The sequence below is a fragment of the Microcaecilia unicolor genome, chromosome 2 (assembly GCF_901765095.1).
Source record: "Microcaecilia unicolor chromosome 2, aMicUni1.1, whole genome shotgun sequence".
NCBI classification, from domain to species: domain Eukaryota; kingdom Metazoa; phylum Chordata; class Amphibia; order Gymnophiona; family Siphonopidae; genus Microcaecilia; species Microcaecilia unicolor.
In genome coordinates, this window is record NC_044032.1 from 442,716,648 (window position 1) to 442,740,549 (window position 23,902).

The 23,902-nt window shown below is 40.4% G+C and overlaps 1 protein-coding gene across 1 annotated transcript in view; it reads right to left on the reverse strand.

The window, feature by feature from the left end:
* The window catches only part of LOC115461208 (dedicator of cytokinesis protein 2-like), a 1,592,043-nt gene that overhangs the window by 1,240,651 nt on the left and 327,490 nt on the right, over positions 1–23,902 (reverse strand). Inside the window, 1 exon segment of the mRNA XM_030190877.1 lies at positions 8,025–8,125. Within this exon segment, the coding sequence (XP_030046737.1) occupies positions 8,025–8,125 (101 nt within the window).

The window sequence follows — 23,902 nt, forward strand, 5'->3', positions numbered from 1 at the left end:
CCCAAAGCATCACACATGTGCAAATTAGTGCACACATTCTTTCTGCAAGAGTGCATTCTCCTCACAAATAATGTACACCCTTGGCAGGTGCACTCTTAACAACATTGCCCCTGAAATGAAAATGAAGACTGTCCAAAACAAAACAGAATGAACAAAGCTTCACATGACATGGGAAATGAAATGAAATGAAATGGACTGCCCATCGCTAGTGACAACTGTGTGTCTTTGTATACCTGTGAGCTGAGAATAAGGCATATTCTGAATAGCTGACAGTGTCGAATGTACACATTGCTCATTTTTCTTAAGGGAAATGGTACATACATGTAAATAAATAGCAATAAAACAAACATTATTGGCTGTTTAAAAGTGACACTTGCAAGCAGTCTCATTTATTTCAACAGCAATGAGCAGAGGCGCTCCTGTAGAAATCTGGCATTCCTATCAGCACATCCTGGTACACTCTGCAAGACAAACCAGCTCTGAGTAATTATCACTTACAAGGATCATGGCAAGGGCCAGAAAAGGTATGTGTTATACTGACATAAATTAGCCCCATTCCAACAGGAGTTTTCTTGCCAAAGGGTTGTTTTTTGTTTTTTTTTAAATCCTGCAGGTCTCTTGATTTCAGACACATATTCCAGTCCTTCTAATGAAGCTTCTAAACTTGATTTACTGATCTAAGCATAAGACTAAAAACTTCATTGAACACCAGGTCTGTTAGAATTAATGACATAGTAATGAAATGCATTTTAATGTATGTTGTCATTAGCAATATTCCAACTAACTGCCAGGATTAATTTATTTTGCCATTTTTGATGCCCTTCGTAAATTATACAAATTACAAGTTTTTGACCAAATACATTGTGTGGCATATTTAAAGAATAGCATAGCAGCAGCCATTAAAAAAAGTGGAATAACAGAAGCTCCTGTGCTCATACTCTGGACTTTTTTTCCATCCTATATTTTATATCTATTTTATTTTATTGTGAACCACCCTGACCTGCTCGTTCAGAGATGGAGCTACATGAAATTTTATTAAACATAAACAAACATTCTGCAAAATGTGTTAACTGCACAGCTGTAAATGTACCCAGCACCTCTTTGGAGAGATCAAGCATTCTATTCCATGCTACACATCCAATAAAAATAAATACAAAATAAATACACATGACAGCCAAAGCTGTGCACATCCCTGAGTGTCTGTCCCCTTTGCAATTTCCTGTGCTCAAAGGTCAAAGTGACTCATGTTTTAAAACATCAGCTGATACCTGAGGATCATGGAAAATTATCTAAAGATTCCAAACTCTATGATGTAATAGTACCATTTGTATTCTTTCCAACTCAACAGAATTGTGTAAAGTAATTTTACTTAACGGAGTGAAAACATGTCTGTGCCTGTGTCCAGGGGCAAAATAACTATCCAATAACTTGACAGAATGGTTCCCAATGTGGTGTGGGGGGTGTGGGAACTGGTGAAAAGGCACAATGAGGTTGAAAACGTGCTTTTTTGAACATATTATGTACAATTGTGTATTATCTGTACTGGATTCATTATTATTATCATTAAAATTTTATAAACTCGGAAAATGTGCCAAATCAGACTGGAGGTTGTAACGGAAATGCTGCCCCCTCCCCCAAATAAACACACGTACACACACAAGACATATATACGCAGATATACACAGACCAACACAAACACAAACAGGTACATACAGACAAATGTACACAATTACATGAATACCCAGACAAAAACAGGCACACACATATACACACATGCAGAGGGGTTGCATATTATTCCATGAGACATGTTCCACATGTTTTATCTTCCAGGACTTCCTCCATGTCACACCATTTCTACAAAAGGCTGGCTCTTAATGATTCATATGTGCATTTGTTGTAAATTCATTTCAAGTCATTTTCAAATGAAAATGATAGGAAAAAAACACAACTTTTTTTGATTTTCCATGTCATTAATAGTGAGTACTCTTCTAAAAGAGTGCATACTGTTTTGAAAGAGTGTGTAATTTTTCAGAGTATATGCTAGTAATGAAGACTGTACACAATTTGCAAAGAGTACACATTATTTTTGAAACAATGTGCACTCTTTGGAAATAGTGCATATTGTTCTTGCACGGTGTACACTCTTTGCAAAATTTGCACACTCTGTCAGAAGATTGCACATTGCTTCTGAAAGAGCAAGGACTCTCAAGAACATTGCTGTAATGAAAAACAAATTGACAAATCCTCCACCCCCCCCCCACCCCCAACAAACACAATGATCATTCCCATAAATGACGTGGAAATGACACAACATGAAAAATAGATATGACTTGACACTGAATATTTCGGTCTGATTTAGCCAGCAACAGTCAGTGGACTCCTTTTATAAAACCATGCTAGCAATTCTGGTGGGGCAAATGCGACGAAGCCAATAGGAATTAAATGGGCTTCATCACTTTTGCCAAGCCAAAATCACTAGGAGCCTAGTGTTTAAAAAAAACATTGACCACTGGATCCAAGATGGCCGCGGTATGATCGGCGTCAGCGGACGCGTTGCAACCTACCTCTAGCAAACGCTGGAACGAGACTCTTGCCTGCCGATTACGATGGGTAAGAGACGGGGGAAGGTCAGGGAGACTCCCTCTCTCCCTGGAAGTAGACCCTCGCTCCAACAGCCGACGCTCGAGCGGTTTGGAATTGCCTCCGGTTCAGAAGTGACTTCTACCCCTGCTGCTGGAGCCAGCGTATCAGAGCTGGCCGACAGTGTTAACGGGGCTTCCTTGAGCCCTGTTTTGCGTGCAGCGCCCCCTCAACCAGGAAGTGAGCGCTTCGTGATGAGTCCTGCTGCTCAAACCCCGTTCGGAGAAGAGAGCATTCAGGGAGGGAACCTACACGAAATTGGAACAAACGCTGCCAGCTTGAGTATTCCAGAGGATAGTTCTGCTCCTGTAGTTTCTACTACACTTGTGAGTATCCTGGAACAAACTGCTAGAGCACCTCAACTGGTTTTTGAGGGAAAAGAAAAACCTGCTGTAGTGACATTAGAGTCACTTTGGGAACTGAATTCTTCCACTCTCAATGCTTTACAGGCTTTGATAGCAAAGAATACTGAAAGTATCAAGGTTATAGCCGAAACTGCATTAAAACAGTTACAAATTAATGATTACCAAGCCAAGGAGGTTAAAACTCTTTCCGAAAAATTTGCAAAAATGGAACTTGTGGAACAATCTTTGATTAAGGACAGGTGTTTTGCCTCTAAGCGCTTGGAGTATTTGGAGAACCAGTCAAAGAAACTTAACCTGCGTATTATAAACTTTCCAAAATCGCCACTTATTACTTCAGTACAAATGGTTAAGAAATATTTAGTGGAGGTTCTGGGAATGACTGATAGTTCACTACCACCTATTACAAGAGCATATTATTTACAGAGTACTGGTAAAGTACTTGATAACTTAAATCCTACAGGTGGAATGAATCTAACTGAGTTCCTAGAATCTTCTTTGGAGGTGGTCACCCAAAGGTTAACTTTGTTGGTGACATTCGCTCTAGAGATAGATAGAGATGCAGTGCTTAGGCTGTCCTTGAGACATCTTAATTCTTTATTTTTGGGCTCCAAAGTAAGGGTTTTCCCGGATCTTGCCAGGGAAACCCAGAAGAGACGAAAGTTATTCTTACTACTCCGTTCAAGGGTAGTAGCAATTGGTGCAAATTTTCAATTAAAGTTTCCTTGTGTTTGTAGAATTTTATACCAAACAAAACAATTTCAGTTTTTTGAGCCTAGTCAATTGGAGGACTTTTTGAAAAGCAAAGAGGGTGTGATTGTGAGAATTTAGAACCAAATGAAACACTGTATAGCAGCTTGGAGTAGGTCATTCTGAATATGACGCAATCTGTTGATTAATATTTTGATTGAGCTTTGTTAAATTAGCTTATAAATATATATTCTTTCCCTCTTGGGTCAATTACATTTTATTTGTGGACGATAGTTACTATACCCCTTTTTTTCTTAGAATTTTGATTTTGTAAGTAAAGATGATATTATTATTGCATGTATCGTGTTATATTCAAGATTGATTGAATATTGTATAATGGAAAATTTTGAAAAAATAAATAATAAAAAAAAAAAACATTGACCACTGTTAACTGAATATTGACCTGAAAGTCCCTCGAAAAATTGTCCAATGCATTTCTGTGGGAGAGGGAGTTCAATCAGCTGTAGCATAGAAACATTGATACATTGAAACATAGGCCCTGGTGCTCACAGGTCGCCATTAAGTAAGGCAGACGCAGTTGAACTTACCAATTTGTAAACAGTGATTGCAGCACAAAGGGAATCACGTGCAAATTAGTTGCATGGAAATTCTGCAAAGGGAAAGCAACCAGAGCATTTGCAGAGCAGCTCCTGGTAAGTGTCCATGTTCTGCACGTGCCCAGCAATCCCTGCTGCATGCTCTGCCAGTGGGTTCAGATCCTGCCTGTGCCAAATCCAGGGGCTTACTTTCTGCCTGTGCCTAGGTCGGGGGGGGGGGGGGGGGGGGTTATTGGGAGGCAGAGGCTGAAGGAAAAAAGGGAACTGGACAGTCAGCCCCAGAGTTGCCAGCATATCTACCGGACATGAGGAGGGCTCCTCTCGGATTGTGGCTGTGTACTATATGGTCTGTAGCAGTTCTCCCCCCCCCCCCCCACACTCCTGGCTTATCCACAGCCTCTGTTCACAGTCCCGGACCCGGGATCGGTCCTCATGGACAGCGCCTGACCTGACAGAAAATTTTGCACGTTAAAGGTAGGTGCTCCTTTCTGTGCTTCATACAGAATGCTCATTTTAATACTGATCAGCTCATTGTAATATATTTGCATTGGATTATCAGTAGCTACCATGAAGAACAGTTAAAGCCATTCACAACCCCTTTGTGCATTAGATGCTAAATAATGTTTGCTTCAGACCCAGACCGGCTACAACAGGTTTAAAGCAAACACTGTAAGCTTTGTGCATCTTTCCCTTAGTGGTTAGGGACAGGGCCAGATGCACTAAACTTAACGAGCATTAACGAGCTATTAACGAGCAAGTAGTAAACCGTGGCATGCACTAAAGGCTTCTCCGAGCCATTTTCCGATCACGGTAGCAGCTAACGAAGGCGGAATGCAGAAGATCCAAAGGCTATTATAATGAACTGCACTACCGTTGCAAGGCTATTATAATGAGATGCACTACCATTTTCCGATACCCTTACCGTGGAAAACCTAACGGGAGGTCTGCACCTCTCGTTGGGGTAAAGGAAAGAATCGGAAGAAAAAAAATGTCATCAGGGATGTCCTTTTTGGACGTCCTTCACCTGAAAAAAAAAAACAAACCCACTCCAAAGACTTTCTTTTTGGGCATCCTTCACTTAATAATAAAAACCCCAACCGTCCAAATGCTCATCCGGGACGTCCTTTATGGACGTTCTTGACGCAAAACAACAACAACAAAAAAGGATGTCGTACTTCTTAATTTTTACTCTCACTCTTCTGTTTTAAATCTTCCTTTGAGACATTTTTCCCTTCCTCATCGGCAGCTGAAGAGAGGGCTAATGAACGATTGTGAGCCCCCCCCCCCCCCACGGCCTCTCAGCCAATCACAGCACGTTTAGCTGACACCAGTGAGAGCTAAACGCTAAGGTGGCACCAAAACATCAGAAAGGGTGTAGAGCCTAAATCATGACACACTACCTCTTGAAAGATCTACATATGGTCGTTAATAAAAGGAGTGCATTGTGAACACTATCCACCCTAAAAGGGTGTTTTGTGGCTCTACATGAGAATTGTGATATTATGATCCCTTGTTTCATATTGTTGATGGTCCCTACATTTTCCATATGGGTGGTATATTGGTGTATTAGGGTCTGCCCAGTGTAATATTTATGGTACAGTAAGGTTCTGAGTGTGTTTTTGCACAAATTTGTGCATAGTGTTTTGCAGTTGAGCGATTGTGATTAGTATATGCTTTGAGCAACCACTTTATTCTTTGACATATGATACATATCTAATATCTAAATTTAATAAAAGGTATTAATTGTGACTATTTAATTTTTACTTATTTTTTTCTGTGTGTTGTCATACATAGTAACATACACAGTAACATAGTAGATGACGGCAGAAAAAGACCTGCATGGTCCATCCAGTCTGCCCAACAAGATAAACTACAATTATGGATGTAAGCTCCATCCATGGCCCCCCCCTAACCCGCCCCCCCCCCCCTTTAGCCTACCCAAACAGTTGGGCCACCGACCACCTATGGGTTAGTGTATCTGGGTTTAAAAAAAGGTTTGGACAAATTCCTGGAGGAAAAGTCGATAGTCTGCTATTGAGACAGACATGGGAAGCTTGCCTTGGGATTTGTAGTGTGGAGTGTTGCCACGATTTGGGTTTCTGCCAGGTACTTGTGACCTGCTTGGCCACTGTTTTGAAAACAGGATACTGGGCAAGATGGACCATTGGTCTGACTCAGTATGGCTACTCTTATGTTCTTATGTACTGCAATACTGTTCACTCAGGCCCATCTGCTTCTGTACTCTGTCGGCTTCAAACTATATAGAACACAGCCCTATGAACTCTGACTAGAGCTAGACATTTTGATCATGTAACAACTCTTCATCATTGGATACCTATTATTTATTTATTGGGATTTATTAACTGCCTTTATAAGGAGATTCACCCAAGACGGTGTACAGCAAGTACAGTTTAACATAAAAATTACAATCTTGTTAACAGCATAACAAGAGAAAAATAACCAAGGATAAACATAAATACAATAAATGAGGTAAACTTGAAAACTGTAAATTGAAACCTAATAATAGAACTGCCGTGAAACAGTATCAAAAATATACACATTTAACAGCACTGGAATTCAAATACCAGAGATATAATACGTTAGCTTAATACGAATGATACCCCTAATAAGCATGCATTAGAATATTCAACAAAGAGTTATGTTGTTACATAATTTCATAATTTGATATTACATAATTTAAGGTCCTTATTCTGTTTTTCAAAGTTCTATACCTCACTACCCCTTATTATTTGGCATCTTCTGTTATCTACTATGTTTCACTCAGGCTCCTTCATTTTCTTATTGATTGGCGATTGAAGATTCCATCTCCTCACATGGCAAGACTCGCGACAACTAGAAACAGTCCCCCTAACATTTAGCACTATTTAACTGGTCAAGAATGGCCACTGACTGGTTAAATCGCATATCAGCACCTAACCAGCAATATCTAGACGGAGATAACCAGTTTTCTCCCGCTGAATATTGCCAGTTAGAAAACCGGCTATATTGCGTGATTTTTTCAGTTAGGCGCCAATATTCAGCTCTTCATCAGATAAGTATAGCAGTCAAATAGGACTGCATAAATAGCTGTCCTATCTCTGACCACTAAAAGGTTAACTGGTTAGTGCTGAATATCAGCATAACCAGTTAACTTTTTAGCAGTTAAAGAAAACCCTGGATATTCAATGCTGGTCATTGGAAATGACCCAGCATTGAAAATCGGGGTTTAATGTTGGCGGCAGACAAAAAAAGTGCTGCCCATCGCCAGCTGAATATGGGGCCCACTGTACCCATGTTTATTTAATACTTGATATACTGCCCAACTGGCAGACTTTCTGAGCAGTTCACAATATTATATAATATCAAGGAGATAACTTCAAACATTAACAATAACAAATCTGAATGCAAATCATCTCAAGCTACCAATGAAAAAGTGTAAGCAAAATATGAGTATGAGTCAACTGAATTCCTGTTTAATCTATGATGACCTTATCTCTTGAAGGACAAGGTCTGTTGCAGTCACTTTTTCTCTGGAGAGTCACTGTAATGGATTTCAGTGCATGGTCACATTAAGCTGTCTGGCAAATTGTATTTTATTGTATTTTTTCTTGTATTGTATTTTTTGTTGTTTTTGGTATTTTATAATTCGTATTTACCACCTTTACTATATTGTGAGACAGATATTGTCTTGTATGTAATAATCTATACAACATACTTGTAGGCCAGGGTGGCACTGAAGTGCTGGCGAATATAGGCTTCTAATACTGCATTGAAGTGCTGGAATTTCTTGTCTGCAATTAACCCCACGATGAAGACCTGCCAAAGAGGGGAAAAGAAAAGAACCACAGATACAACAGTGTAAGAAACCAATTTTTTTTTAGTGTATAAAACTCCAGGAATTTTTATAACATGGTCAAAGTAAATAAGTATCCCTCATGCTTAAAGCCTTTTTCCTTCCCCAGTCCCCACTATACATACTGAGCAACATTTTAGAAAGGATGACCAACTCAGAATACAGATGTCCAAGTCAGAACATCACACATGGACAACCATCTCACATGTATTACAGAATACAGCCTTTTCTAAAATACATGTGGAATGGATGTCCATGTGCTGGAAATGTCCAGCAAGAACATCCATTTTACAAACTGAAATGTTCATATTGTGATGGGAGGTGGGAGGGGGAAAAGGGACATGGATGTCTGTGTGGCAGCAGTGGAACATCCATCTTATAAAATGACCACACGGGGGTAGCCTAAAGGGGACAGCAGTGGCCTGTGACTCAGGGCACTCAGGTTTAAATCCCACTTCAGCTGTTTGTGATTTCTTTTTAAAATTGTGAGCCCTTCAGGAACAGAAAAATACCTGCTGTTCCTGAATGTACACTACTTCAGTAGCCTTCAAACTTGCAGTGCATTATATATTCAGGTACAGTAGGATTTTTTCTGTCCCTGGAGGGCTGAAGTGGGATTTGAACCTAGATCCCTTGGTTCTTAGTCTGCTGCACATTCAGGTCTGCATTCTGCTTTGTTAAAAATGTCCATCACCTCTGAAGCTATTGTATAGCATGGTATTCATTGCCAGTTTCACATTCAAAAGAGAGGGAAGGGGACCGCAACCGCTGGGGCAGTGGTTCCCAAAGCTGGTCCTGGAGGCACCCCAGCCAGCTAGGTTTCCAGGATATCCACAATAAATATTCATGAGAGAGATTTCCATGTGCATGCAAATCTTTCTCATGAATATTCATTGTGGACATCCTCAAAACCTGACTGGCTGGGGTGACTCCAGGACTAGGTATAGGAACCACTGCACTGGGGGATTAAGGAGGTGTTGTGCCTTAATCTCTCTAGTGGGCAGCTGCTCAATCAGGACACCTGGACATAACAAGTACCAGGTCTAGTCACCAAAGAAGCTTATTCTGCTTCACTACCTACATTACCAAATCAGACAGTTTGGTAAACAAGTTTGTCCAGAGAAGGAAAAACAAGAGCTGCACCCCATGTACCGTAGGAGACTGGCACAGACATACAGACACAATCCCATTTATTATTTATTTACTTAAAATATTTATAAAGCGATTTGAATCTACATTATACTTTTTATTCAAGCCTGGTGTGCAACCACTTCTGGAGTGACAGGTCATGCGTGCTTGGCTGCATACTCTCAGGCAGCTTCCATAGAGGAGACGGGGTATTGCTATTACCATAATGTGTGGCTGGGATTCTTTTACCATAAAATGGAGCTTGAATTTTTTCACATTGCTTCTGTAGTGGCATAATAAACTCCCATTACTTCGGGAAGTGATAGTGGCCTGAGAATTGAGATCATCACATTTTGTGTTCGCCTCTTCCTCATCTGCTTTTACAGCTTCTAATATGACTCTCAGCCTGAATTTGCACAAAACCTAATGCACCTATAATATAGCTGGTAATGCACAAATAAAAAGGTACTAACTTCCCATCAGAGGAAATGAACAGAGGAACAAAAAAAAAAAAAAATCAGAAGCGCTGAAAGAAAAGGCTGGGCAGCAAATAGAATCTATTGCAGCATAGCTTAACCTGCTGGCTTAAGGGCACTGGGTTTTACATTACCACATGACAGACATGACTAGCCTCTACTGCTCAGGATGGTTGTGGCCAGTGGTGCACTACAGCCGGCTCACGCTGGTTTGTGAGAGCTGTTTGTTAAGATTTTGAAAGCTGGCTGTTAAAGTAGGCCTCCCCGTAGCTACTTTAACAACAGCTCCCAAAATGTGGGCTCAGGTCCCCTCCTGAACTCCCTTTTACTTTGCTGGCAGGCATGCTGAACCCTGCCAGCCAAATAAATAGATTGCCGCTGCTCCCCGCTGTTTTTTTCCGGCTTGGAGCATGCATGAGAAGTCCCAGCATGCTGCTCAGAGCCAGAAACAAGCAGCGGCAGTCCATTTATATGGCCGGCGGGGCTTGGCATCTCTCCCAGCAAAGGTATGCCTAGCACACCCGCATGGGGGGAGGAGGAGAGAGAGGAATGCGTTGCCCCCCTAGGCCACTCTTGGCCCCCCCAAATTGCAGGGCTGGCTACGCCCGGAGAGAGAGCCCCGTTAAATATTTACCAGCACACCACTGGTTGTGGCTGGCAGTTCTGTAGAAATGTTCTGCAGATTAACCTGGCCAAGGAAGGTAGGTCCCAGTCTTCCCTAAATTATAGGTGTACCAGCTGTACATGACTGTAACCATTCCCCATGCCAGATTAAATTCCCAGTTTCCTTCTGATATGCTGTACCTTCTCCCTGCTGCTGCTGCAAGCCCATTACTGGAGAAAGAGAAAAAGTGTTTATTGAGATGAGTATGCCTCCTATTAAATGAAAGATTAATGACATCACCTGAGCTGTTATTCTTAAAGAAAGGGAAAAAAGTAATTTGCCCCACTGCCGTGATATATTCCCAGCTTTTGGGGTTATGTGTACTTTTCACATGCAAGGATTTCTGACTTGGTCAAATCCTGGCCATAGCGTTTTAGCATATTGAAATTAGTCCTCTGGATATTGAGTCACTATTAAATCCAATGAGGAAAATCATCTTTACAAAATAGACCACTGTCTCATTACAGCCGGAGAAGAATGAAAGAAATAGTCAGAAAGGTAGAAACATGAAAAAAGAGAGAGAGGAACTGCGTCACAGACAATGTTATAGAAGCGGACAAAAATAGAGATGAAAATGAAAAAAGAGAGTCAGATAGAAAGAGAACATGAATAATAATAATTATTTAAATTATCAATGTGTGGAACAACAAGTACAGCAAATAGATATATTTTAGCTGTATGGTCAAAATGGATCTGTATAAGTGCCTGGAAATTTTTGAAAAACACAATTAGGCAGATAGCACTCAAAGCTACTGTAGAAATGATTTTCAGTATTAGCCTCAGGTTTATAAAAGCCCTCAAAACTGCAAAAATCTTAGGAGTCCTTTTAATAAGCTGCTGTAAAAAGTGGCCTGTGATAGTGTGTATGCGTGAAATTGGCGTGCGCTGGGCCAATTATCTGTGGCTGAGAAAAAGGGCTTTTTTTTAAAAATGAGGGCAGCAAATGGCCATGCGGTAAAATCAAAAGTAGCATGTGGCTATTTACTGCCTGAGCCCTTACTGCTATCCATTGACTGAGCGGTAAGGGACCATGTGCTATTCGCGCAGTAATCAGGCAGTGCTCGCCAATGTGGCCACGCTGCCGATTACCACCGGCAATGCCCCCGCCATAGAAAATAGAAAATTATTTTCTACTGCGAGAAACAGCACACGCCAAATTGGTGCATGCTACCCATGTGTTAGCCTTACCACTGCTTAGTAAATGGGCTCCTTAGTGTCGCATGCTGTTTCTTAGGACATTCCAAGGGGGAGGTATGGGACAGATAAAAGCTTGACTATAGAGGTCTTTTACGTGGGTGCGCTGGTGTTTTTAGCGCGCATTAAAATAGGCACGGGCTAAACGCTAAAGACACCAATGTATTCCTATGGACGTCTTTAGCATTTAGCGCACGCCTATTTTTAACGTGCGCTAAAAACGCCAGCACGCCTATGTGAAAGACCCCCTATGTGTGCTTGCCACATGCTCTTTTTACTAAGGAAGCACTAAACACATTTCTATTAGCAAAATGTAAAGGGTCAAAGACAGACAAATAAAGACCTGAAATCATTTTTTTTCTCTATAGAGAAATGTAATTTTCTAGCACAACTTGAAGATCAGTTGTGACAGCAGGAGTCAGATTATTCCTGCAAAAAGTGGTCTCTTTGTCAGACAGAATAGGCACCTTGGTGGACCGGTTGGTTTCATGTCTTTATAGCTTGCTTTCCTAAAACTGATCAGGGTAGACCATAGCAGGGAGTTGGAAATTGGAATCTACCCCATCTTTGCTGAAATGGTTACACAAACTGTGGTACGCAGGTTAGATGGAGAGGCTCACAGCTGAATATAGGCATTCCTTGCCTAAATGGGAAAAGATCTGGCTACTCTTGTCTAATAATTGTTAATATTTTATATTTGCTTGTGCCATTGACTTGTCTTTTCTTCTTTTGCTTTGCTGATTCCCGGAGACTTTTTAACATCTCCCTTTTTGTACACCTGGTCTAGAGAGTTGAGGGGTGGAGGAGGTTGGTTTGCTCCTCTACTTCAAAAATCATTGAGGGGTCCTTTTACTGAGCCGCGTAGGTGCCTACATGCGCCCAACACGTGTCAATTTGGAGTTACAGCCCGGCTACCATGTGGCCTGGGTGGTAATTTCATTTTTTACGCGCAACCACTACGTGCGCCAGAAACTGGGCCGATTGTACGTTGCAGAAACTGGGCCGATAATCATCATACTACGCACTTAGATGATTACCATCTGGTTAACGCATGAGACCTTACCGCTAAGTCAATAGGTGGTGGTAACGTCTAGGACCCAAAATGGACACGCGGCAATTTTGATCTTGCCGCATGTCCATTTTTGGCAAAAGTAAAAAAAGGCCTTTTTTACAGGCATGCTGAAAAATGGATCAGTGTGCGCCCAAAACACACTTCTACACTACTGCAGCCCATTTTTCAGCGCACTTAGTAAAAGGACCCCCCTAAAACATTAGAGATATGTTGCTTACCCTTGCCATATTTATCTGTTATTGCTCTCAAGCCAAGCGGGGTAAATTAGCAATGTTTTTTTCCTGTGGAACTTCACTCTTGTAGAGTCTGTGTCCCATTCTGTCCTCGACTTTCCTTTTTCCCCTGCGGGCTTTGCCTCTGCTACCTGTGTTTCTGTATAGCCTTTGTTTGCATTCTCTTCCTCTGGTCGTAGCCTGTACCTGCCAGCTTTTTGTCTGTCACCCTTCCCTTGTGTCACTAGCTAGCGCTGTGTGTGTTACATGTGCTCCAGTCCCTTTGGAGACCTCTCGTTGTTCTTTTGTCCTTCCCTAGTGTATGACTTGGTTCCAGTTCGGCTGTGAGGCCCATATTTTATTTATTTATTTATTACATTTGTATCCCGCGCTTTCCCGTTCATCGCAGGCTCAATGCGGCTTACATAGTAATAAGAGAATACAATCTGTAGTATCTGAATCAACAAAGGAGGTATGTGGTAGGACAAATGAACAAGGGTAAATGGGATAAAAGAGGTATGAGAGAAAGGATAGGGATAAGTAAGGAAGTGGAGCGATGAAGAAGAGGTACGGGAAGAGCATGGAGGGTAAGAAGATTGGTAGGAGGTACTACTACTACTACTACTATTTAGCATTTCTATAGCGCTACAAGGCGTACGCAGCGCTGCACAAACATAGAAGAGCCATTGTTGTTAATGATTAGATGAACCGGTAAATGGATGGGTTGCTTATGTTTGCTTATGATAGGTCAAGTCATTTGGGTAAATCTCTTTGAATAATTGGGTTTTCAATAGTTTCCTAAAGGGAAGGTATTCAGTAGTTGATCGAATATATCTGGCTAGAGCAATCCAGAGTTGGGATCCTAGGTAGGGGAAGTTAGATGCATGATATGTTTTATACTTTAGTCCTTTGCAATTGAGAAGGTGCAGGTTAAGGTATGTCTGTGAAGATGGTGACCTGTTTCTGGATGGAAGATCTAATAGATTGACCATGTAACTTGGTGATACTCCATGGATGATCTTGTGTATTAGTGTAATGGCTTTAAAGTTGACTCATTCTCTAATAGGGAGCCAATGAAGTTTCATACGGAGGGGTGTTGCACTTTCGAATCTAGGCTTCCCATAAATAAGTCTAGCTGCCTTGTTCTGGGCAGTCTGAAGTTTTTTCATGATTTGGGCCTTACATCCAACGAAGATACTATTACAGTAATCAGTGTGGGTAAGTACCGTAGATTGTACCAAATTGCGGAAGGTATTCAAGGGGAGATAAAGCTTCACACGTTTCAACATCCACATCATGTTGAACATTTTCTTGGTGATGGATGTTGCGTGGTCTTCAAGGGATAAGTATTTATCCAATGTAACTCCAAGGATTTTCAGATTGTTGGATATAGGAATTGTGATATCAGGAGTGGTGAGAGTGGTTGGATAGAATGTGGAATATTGGGAGGAGAGGATTAAGCATTAAGTTTTGTCTTTGTTCAATTTCATTTTGAAAGCGTTGGCCCAAGAAGTTAGGATATTCATACCATTGGTTATTTTGTCGGAAATTTCTGCCAGGTTAGATTTGAAGGGAATAAATATGGTAACGTCGTCAGCATAGATAAAAGCCCATACGTTTGGACTCTGTACAAGTGGGTTCCTGCTCGGCCTTGAGGCCTGCCTGAGTGGTCTATCTCCCTTTTCTGCTGGTGCTAGTTGAGTGTCCTGAGTGTGCGGGGCTTTATGGCTATGGTATTGCGTAGTGCCTGTTTTGTCTACCCTAGGCCTTGGCGAAGATCCTTCCCAAGCCTTGGCCTAGGCACAAGGGCTCATGAATAGATTAACAGACGTGCGGCAAAATGAAAATTGCCGCACGTCCATTTTGGGTCTGCGACCTTAACACCAGCCATTGACCTAGTGGTAAAGACTCATGCGGTAACCTGGTGGTAATGACCTATGTACGTCAAATGCCACTTGGTGCACGTCCGATATGTGCGTCCAAAAATAAAAAAATTTTGGACGCGCATATTGGATGCACACCAAAAATGAAATTAGAGCAAGAGACACACGGTAGCCAGGTGGTAACTCTGTTTTGCTGTGCATTGGGTGCGCGTAAATGCTTACGTGGCTTAGTAAAAGGGCCCCTATATTTTTTACCCAAAATAATTGAGGGGATAATATTAAACCTGCAATGATCAACATGTTTTAAGTACTTGGATATTGGTTAAGACAGATCACAGCGGTTTATAGAAATTAAAATATAAATAAAATTATAGGAAAAGGGAACTCCAAAATAAGACATACAAGCATAATCATTCATACATTGCAGTAGCCAGAGAAGAAATCAAATATAGCAGCCAAGCTTGTCAAATTCTTGCTAGGTCACTAGTTTTTCAGAAGAAGAGGGAGAACAGGTTGGAGGTGGCTAGCTGGGGAAGCTGTATGGTATCAGTTCAAACACAGGGGCCTTTTACTAAGCTGCGTAAGCACCTATGCTTGCCTAATGTGCGCCAATTCTGACTTATTGCCCAGCTACCATGTGACCCTTGCGGTAATTTTATTTTTGGCGTGCGTCCGCTACGCGTGTCCGAAGAATATTTTTTATTTTCTGGCATGCATCAGCTTTGCGCGCCAAGTGGCATTTGACGAGTGTAGGTCATTACCACTCGGTTACCACATGAGTCTTTACCGCTAGGTCAACGGCTGGTGGTAAGGTCTCAGACCCAAAATGGATGCGTGGCAATTTTCATTTTGTAATGTGTAAAAAGTGGGAGTACGACCAAGGATACCAGAAACTGGAAGATGTTCTTAAATAAAAACTTTATTGAAGGTTTGAGTCTTCAAACCTTCAATAAAGTTTTTATTTAAGAACATCTTCCAGTTTCTGGTATCCTTGGTCGTACTCCCACTTTTTACACATTACTGTTTTTACCGTGGGGTGCTTGAGTTTTCCGCTTGCTGGCGGATCTTCTCCCCCAATTTTCATTTTGTCACACGTCCATTTTCGGCAAAAATATTAAAAAGGCCTTTTTTATAGGTGCACTGAAAAATGATTCTGTGCACGCCCAAAACCCACACCTACACTACTGTAGGCCATTTTTCAGCGCACCTTAGTAAAGGGATCCCACAGTTGGCATGCAGAAAGTTATACTGAAGGTTCAGCCAGAGATATCCTTCTTCATCATAGAACATGCATTGTGATAGCAGATAAAGACTGCAAGGCCTATACAGCTTGTCTTTTTTTTTCTACAGATAGCAAAAACACAAATCTTATTTGATGTCTAGATTTACCATCTTTCCCTGTCATTGGTAAAAATATGGTAACATCGTTGCTCTGTAGCCTTGATGTATTTTTGTGTTTTTTAAACGTTACAGCATAGTGTAATAGGGTAATTATACAGAGGAGTCTAATATTTTCAGAGAATACTTTGAACCATGGATATTCAACATTGTTGAACATTTCTTAAAAAAAAAAAAAGCAGGAATTTAGGGGTTAATTTGCTCCTCTCTCAGAGATTTCGGTAACTGCTGGGCAAAGAATGGCTAAATGTCAGGATTTTGTGAATATCTACCATTGTAAAATAGGATAGTCACCTGCTATGTGGTGGGTTTTGAAACATTTCACTACTTATTTGGAAGGGAAGATAAAATGCTATTTAATGTATTTGAGAGGCACAGCCCACTAAAACTCTTTCCCCTGGATTCTATTTAGGTTACTAAAATTTGGATTCCAAATTTGTGTGTGTCACGTGCAAACTAATTAGTTAATAAGCTGTTAATAATCAATAATTGGAGTTAATTAGCACTCATTTGGGTTTACGCATGGATCTGTCCTGGGCCCTAGTCTATAAAATGCACGCTTGTATTTTATAGCTTGCAACTCAAAAGGGGGTGTGGCTGAAGGGAGGAGCATGGGTGAGGTAGGGGCATTCCCAGAAACTAGGCACAATGTTATGGAATATTTTATTTATTTATTTATTGGAATTTATTAACCGCCTTTATGAAGGCAGTTTACAGCAGGTACAGTTTAACATAATACTTACAATTTTGTTAACAGCAGAACAATAGTAAAATAACCAAGAATAAACATAAATATAATAAATGAGGTAAACTTGAAAACAGTAAATTGAAACCTAGTAATAGAACTACCGTGAAACAGTATAGGATCATTTACATGCCCAAACGTCATTAGCTTCACACCAGCATTTACACCAGGTTTCAGCAGGCAAAAGGGTCATGCCCAAAGTTAGGCACGAGATCCGGGCTACACTAATATTCTATAAAATGCATTCTTAGCGCCCTTTACAGAATACGAATTTGACACGGATGTTTCCGGCGCCTAACTTTGGGTGTCATTTTTAGAATTTTCCCCTTCCTTATCTGGCTCCACTTCACCTCCACTACTACCCACCAAAGAGTTAATCATCCCCCTAAAATATTTAGCTTTGCTCACCTATCCAAGGCCTCCACCCTCAATATAATGGCTCCCACACAGAGCAGCAGTAAGTCTGGGCAGTCTCCCTCTTGCCTGCATAGCTCCCATTATTCCCATTGTAATGGAACCAGAAAAAAAGTCTCAGGATCAGAACAACTGGACTGGAATAAAATGCCATGTTAGAACAGTTTATTACCACTTTTAAACTGCACTTCTGCTAGTATTAGTGTGGCAGGACTGGTTGGAAGACAGGAAGTGATTATTCATCACAGCTGAAAACAGAGGAGTGGGAAATAGACCTGGCAATTCAGAGACAAAGGAAGAGACTTCAGTCAATTTGGAACAATTTATTGGTGGGGACTCAACACAGTGACACAGTACCGTGTTTCGGCTGGTAGCCTTCATCAGGAGTCTTTACATAAAATGCAACATCATCAAGATCAATAATCATAGGTTCGAAAAAGAGGAACAATGTGGTCTTTAGAAAGACCTGTGTAATATGCGTGAGTGCTTGGACAAGCTGAACGCAGCTTCAAACAGAAAGCTTCACCATACCTATTCATCACAGCTGACACACAACCTGGGCTCTTTTCTCAGAATTGACATCAGCCTGTATAAAAGATTGCAGACAGCCTAATACTTTCCGCAATTCTTTCTATTCTCAGATTTCAGCATACCAGTTAAAGCGTCTACAATTGACGCAGAATACGGCCATTAGACTGATTAGTGATACTGGACATTTTGAAAGTGTAGTTTGTATCTTTCCAGATTATCACTGGCTGCAGATATGTAAACACATTGATTTTAAAATTCTTTGGTTGATTTTTAAATCAGTTTTTTGATTGAATGCTGGTGTTTTCATCTGTGGGCAGAAAATTAGGATTTTTAAGAACTTTGAAGTTAGGTTTTTCTTCTTTTAAAACATATTCAAGTCTATTTTTGAGGTATCCTCTCCTCAAATTTGTTCCATACTGTAGTTGGAGCTACAGTATGGAAAAATTACCTTTGAATTTGAGGTTAGTTCCTTCTTAATTTTCTTTTAGGAAAATTTTAAAATCTTATCTTGTTGAACAATAATTTGTTTTGGATTTTAAAGTATTGTTTTTTTTATCATTTATTTTATTTTTATTTGTGTTAATTTCTCCTTATTGCTGGAGTTTTTCCTGTCTATTGTAAACCATCTTGAATCCTTCTAGAATAATGGCAGTATAGAAGTCTCCAATAGTATATAGTATGATATAGTATAGGGAAGCAGTATCCAGTGTGTCGGATCTGCCACAGCATGACAGAGCACTTCTATTTTTCCTTCTTTATTTTTTTCTACTTTTGTAATATGCAACTTTTGTTCTTTACCTGGCTTTCTGTTTCATCTATAATATTGTTTGTAATGTAAACCGTCTTGATGGTTCATCTGAAAAGTAGTATATCAAATAGAACTGAAAATTGAAACTCAATATGTATCTGAGGTTCATCTCAGTGGCGCAAAAATTGTATCTACTCTTTCTTGTACATTACAGGGATAATTTTATAAAGCATATTTTGAGTGTAAATCATGCTTTCTACATGGAAAATAGCACTTCTAAAATGATATGGCTGACTATACAAGTATATGCTTCCATGCTGTCAAGATAGTGCATGCTTACTGTTCGTGTGCATCACGCCTACTTGTGTGCAACACGTTTTCTTGTATAGTATGGGCACAGCAATTGCACTTATGACATACATATGCATTTTGAAAAATGTGTGTGTACAAGCATACATCTATGGGCCCTTTTACTAAGCCACATAAGCGTCTACGCAAGCCCAACACGTGCCAAAATGGAGTTACCGCCCGGCTACCATGTGGCTCTTGAGGTACTTTCATTTTTGGCACATGTCCGATATGTGCATCCGAAAAATAATTTTTATTTTCTAGCACGAGTCCGCTACGTGCGGCAAGTGGCATTTGACGCACGTAGGTCATTACCACCCGGTTACCGCGTGAGACTTTACCACTAGGTCAATGGCTGGTGGTTAGGTCTCAGACCCAAAATGGACATGCCAATTTTGAATTACCCACACGTCCATTTTTGGCAAAACATTTTAAAAAAAATAATTTTTTGCAAGTGCGCTGAAAAATGGATCTGCGTGAGCCCAAAATATGCGCCTACATTACCGCAGGCCATTTTTCAGTGCACCTCAGTGAAAGGACCCCCCTACAGTTTCAGAGCAGGTGTAGAATTGTGTGAGAATTTGTGCACTTTTGGGGGTCATTGCAGCCATGCAGAGAAGAGCACAGTGGAGAGAGCAAAATCTGCTCTCACTTATGTAAAGAATTAACTGGTGAGGTAGGCTTTAGGCAATCTAAGCTTTGGCACCTCACCTGGCTTATACCTTAAACTGGTCATGCTGTACACATTCACACCTACTAATACCTGTTAAAATATGCACATATTTTTGAACATTCGATGCATGCAGATGATTGAAAACCCCTCCCCAGCCTGCCCTCAGGAATACCTCTTTATAATGTTAATAACCTTCACTTGCATACCAGTACTATGTGTATATTTTACTTGCTTACAAGGCAGGCAATTTTTAAAAAGTTCATTTCTGCAGTTAATCTACTCTTTTACCTGTATAATTAGCTCTTAAAATGATCTTCTTCTACATCTATAAATCTGAGTAGTAGAATGGAATAATACCTAGTAGCTTGGCTGTTAACAGAGTTACTAACTACATATATCTATTATAATTGGTCTCTGAATTTTGTTGCTTTTCGAATTGGATAATGGATTTTCTACTATGTCCCTTTAAGTATCTTTCCACAATCTGGTATTCAAGCCTACAGTTGGGTCCACTGTGCTGCCTCTCACTTTTTGATGCCCCTCCTGTCATTTATTGTATCACTTACTGTAGTGTTCAGAGTGACTGTGAATCAATGTGAGATATATCTGAATGAAAGATGGTATGTAATATTTATTGTACCATTTCCCCCTTCTTTTCTTAATGGTCTTGTTCTTAATGGTTTTGTCTCTCACTGAATTTTCTTCTTTTGACCTTTATTTCCCCAATCCTGGTTTTCTCTTCTTCTTGATAAGGATAATTTAAAGACTGGGCTACATAGGTGCAATATCAGCAGATACATTTTACCTACCAGCTTAGCACCAGTCTTCAAAGTGAATGTTCACACATGTTTTGAGTTTAAGAACTGTGTAAAAAAAGTAAATATCCATACACAATGATACCTGCTATCTTGCGCTGACCACTGTTCCCTCTGAGTGGGAGTCCTTCATCTACAGTTCTACCAGTAGGGGGTTCTGTTTCACTATCACATTTTCAATAGTGAGGGATAGGCAAGTTCTTCAAGAATCCAGGGAACCTGCCTTTCCCTAGAAACTGAAAATACAATATTGAAGTACCACCCACTACTGGTAGCAATGCAGTTGGAGGACTCACGCTCAGTTTAGAGGGAACAGTGGCAATGACCCTAACTGGGAGGCAAATATGTACATACTTTTAAAAATAAAGTTCACACATACTTTTAACCTTCACTCACTCCCAGAAATACCTCCCTCTACAGCACTTAAAAGCATGCATGTAGTGAGTGCACTTCCGTGTCTTCTTTTTCATATTTGGCAACAAAGATGTGGAATTCATTATCTACAAAAATGACTTTAGAATCAGACTGTTCTTTTCAGGAAGGCCTTAAAACAGCTTTATTTTTGAAATACAATGTGTCAAAACAATTGTAGCTTTCTAGGCTTGATGACTTGATAAATCTGTGATAATGTTGTTGCAATTCCAAGGTAACTGACCTTGTCTCTGATTGTAATCTGTGTTGAAATTATAATGAGCATATGCAGAATATGTTTTATTATACCCATATATATAAGGTGAACAGTTTTCTAAGTAGTTAATTTTATAAAACTTGTTCATATATAATATTCCTAGTACCGTAACAAGTTTTAATTAATTAAACAACCCAATAATACTAAGATTCAGACAGCAGTCCAGCAGCGAGAAGGGTGCTATCCAGTCTTTTGCATTGTGTGTTACATTAATGGTTATCTCCCAATTGGCGAGAGGTTATATGTGTGGGCTCAATGCAAAGAGCTCCTTCCTCTCAGAGAATGAATCCATTCTCTTGAGGCTAGATTAGCTGACTTGGAGGAGCTGAGGGAGACAGAGAAGTACATGGAGAAGACCTAGAGGGACATTTTAGAGAAGTCCCACCTCCAATCTGGCAGCCCGTGTGCTGCCTTGGAGGAGGGAGATCTCCTAAAGGAGAGTATCACCATGGTGAAGTAGGAAGTAATCCTGTAGCCAGGACCTGTCTACCAGGGAATGCAATATCCTCTTGCACTGACATGTCTCCAGGAGCTTCTGCCCAGGAGGGAAGGGTTCGGACAGCTGTTGTAGTTGGTGATTCAATCATTAGGTATTTAGATAGTTGTGTGGCTGGTGGACGTGAGGTTTGTCTGGTCACATGCCTGCCTAGTGAAAAGATGGCAGACCTTACGCATCACCTAGATTGGATTTTATAGTGCAGGGGAGAAGCCAGCTGTCTTGGTACATGTGGGAACCAACAACATAGGAAAATGTGGGAGGGAGGTTCTGGAAGCCACATTTAGGCTCCTAGGTAGAAAACTGAAAACCAGATCCTCCAGGGTAGCATTTTTGGAAATGTTCTCCATTCCATGCGCAGGACCCAAGAGACAGGCAGAGCTCCAAAGTCTCAAGGAGTAGTTGAGATGATGGTGCAGGGATGAGGGATTTAGGTTTGTTAGAAACTGGGCAACATTCCGGGAAAGGGGAGCCTATGCCAAAAGAATGGACTCCACCTTAACTGGGATGGAACCAGGCTGCTGCCACTAATATTTTAAAAATAGTTATAGCAGCTTTTAAACTAAAATGGGAGGGGGAGAAGCTGACAGTCGCCCAGGAGTGCAGGGCTCTGTGTAGGTATCCTTGAAGGATCCTATTGAAACAGGATATTCAGAGAATCGTGATAGAAAGGTTTCAACAATGGTGAAGAAAACCAGGAGTGTTTAAGGAGAGAGCAGTATAAAGGATGGAAATTATCCTCGTTAACTTCTAAGCAGCTTGTAGATGCAAGGAAAAAAAACACAATTTGAAGTGCCTATATACAAATGCTAGAAGCCTAAAAAAATGAGATGGGAGAGTTTGAGTATATAGCACTAAATGAAGAAGTAGATATAATCGGCATCTCAGAGACCTGGTGGAAGGAGGACAATCAATGGGACATTGTAATAACAGGGTACAAATTATATCACAATGATAGAACGGATCAAATTAAAGTGGAGGTTGCAATATATGTTAAAGAGGGAATTAAGTCAAACAAAATAAACTTTCAACATGAAACAGATAGCAGAGTGGAATCCTTATAGATATGGAGTAAACTGGTAGGATTGTGCTACTGTCTGCCAGGATAAAACGAATAGACAGATGAGGAAATATTTACAGAAATTAGGAAAGCTGGCAAATTGGGCAACAATATAATAATGGATAAATGTTACATCAGGGAATGCTAGGGAGATAAAATTCCTAGACGTAATAACATAAGCATTGCCATACTTGGTCAGACCGAAGATCCATCAAGCCCAGTATCTTGTTTCCAACAATGGGCAATCCAAGTCACAAGTACCTGGCAAGATCCCAGAACAGTAAGTCTTCGAGCAACTGGTCCAGGAACAGACAAAAGGGGGAGCTATTTTAGATCTCACCTATAGTGCAATGCAGGGCATAGTACAAGAGGTAATGGTGTTTGGTCTACTGGGAAACTGTGACCATAAAATGATCAAATTTGAGCTAATATCTGAAGTGAAATTGCAAAAGAAATCTACAGTAGCAGCATTTAGTTTAAAAAGGATGACTATGTGGAAAATGGTTAAAAGGAAGCTAAAAAGACCAGCTTCAAAGGTTAGGACTTTAAATCAGTCATGGATGTTGTTTAAAAATATCATCTTGGAAGCCCAGACCAGATGTATTCCACGTATTTACAAAGGTGGAAAGAAGAACAAATGACAGCCAGCATGGTTAAAAGGTGAGGCAGAAAAGGCTATTAGAGCCAAAAGAACATCCCTCAAAGAATGGAAAAAGGGCCCAAATGAAGAAAATAAGCACAAGTATTGACAAGTTAGATGGAAAACATTGATAAAGAAGGCTAAAAGTGAATATGAAGAGAAACTTGCCACAGAGGTAAAACTCACAGTAACAACTTTTTCAGGTACACCAGAAGCATAAACCCTGTGAGGGAATCCATGTAACTATTAGATCACGAAGGAGCAAAAGGGGCACTCAGGGAGGACAAGGCCATAGCGGAGAGACAATGAATTCTTTGCTTCAGTTTTAATGGAAAAAGATATAAGAAATCTACTTGTACCAGAAATGGTTTTCAAGGGTAATGATGTGGAGGAACTGAAAGAAATCTTAGTGAACCTGGAAGATGTACTGAGCCAAATCTACAAATTAAACAGTAGTAAATCACTTGGATCGGATGGCATGCACCCTAGAGTACCGAAAAATCTCAAACATGAAATTGTTGATCTGCTACAAGTCATCTGTCACCTGTCTATAAA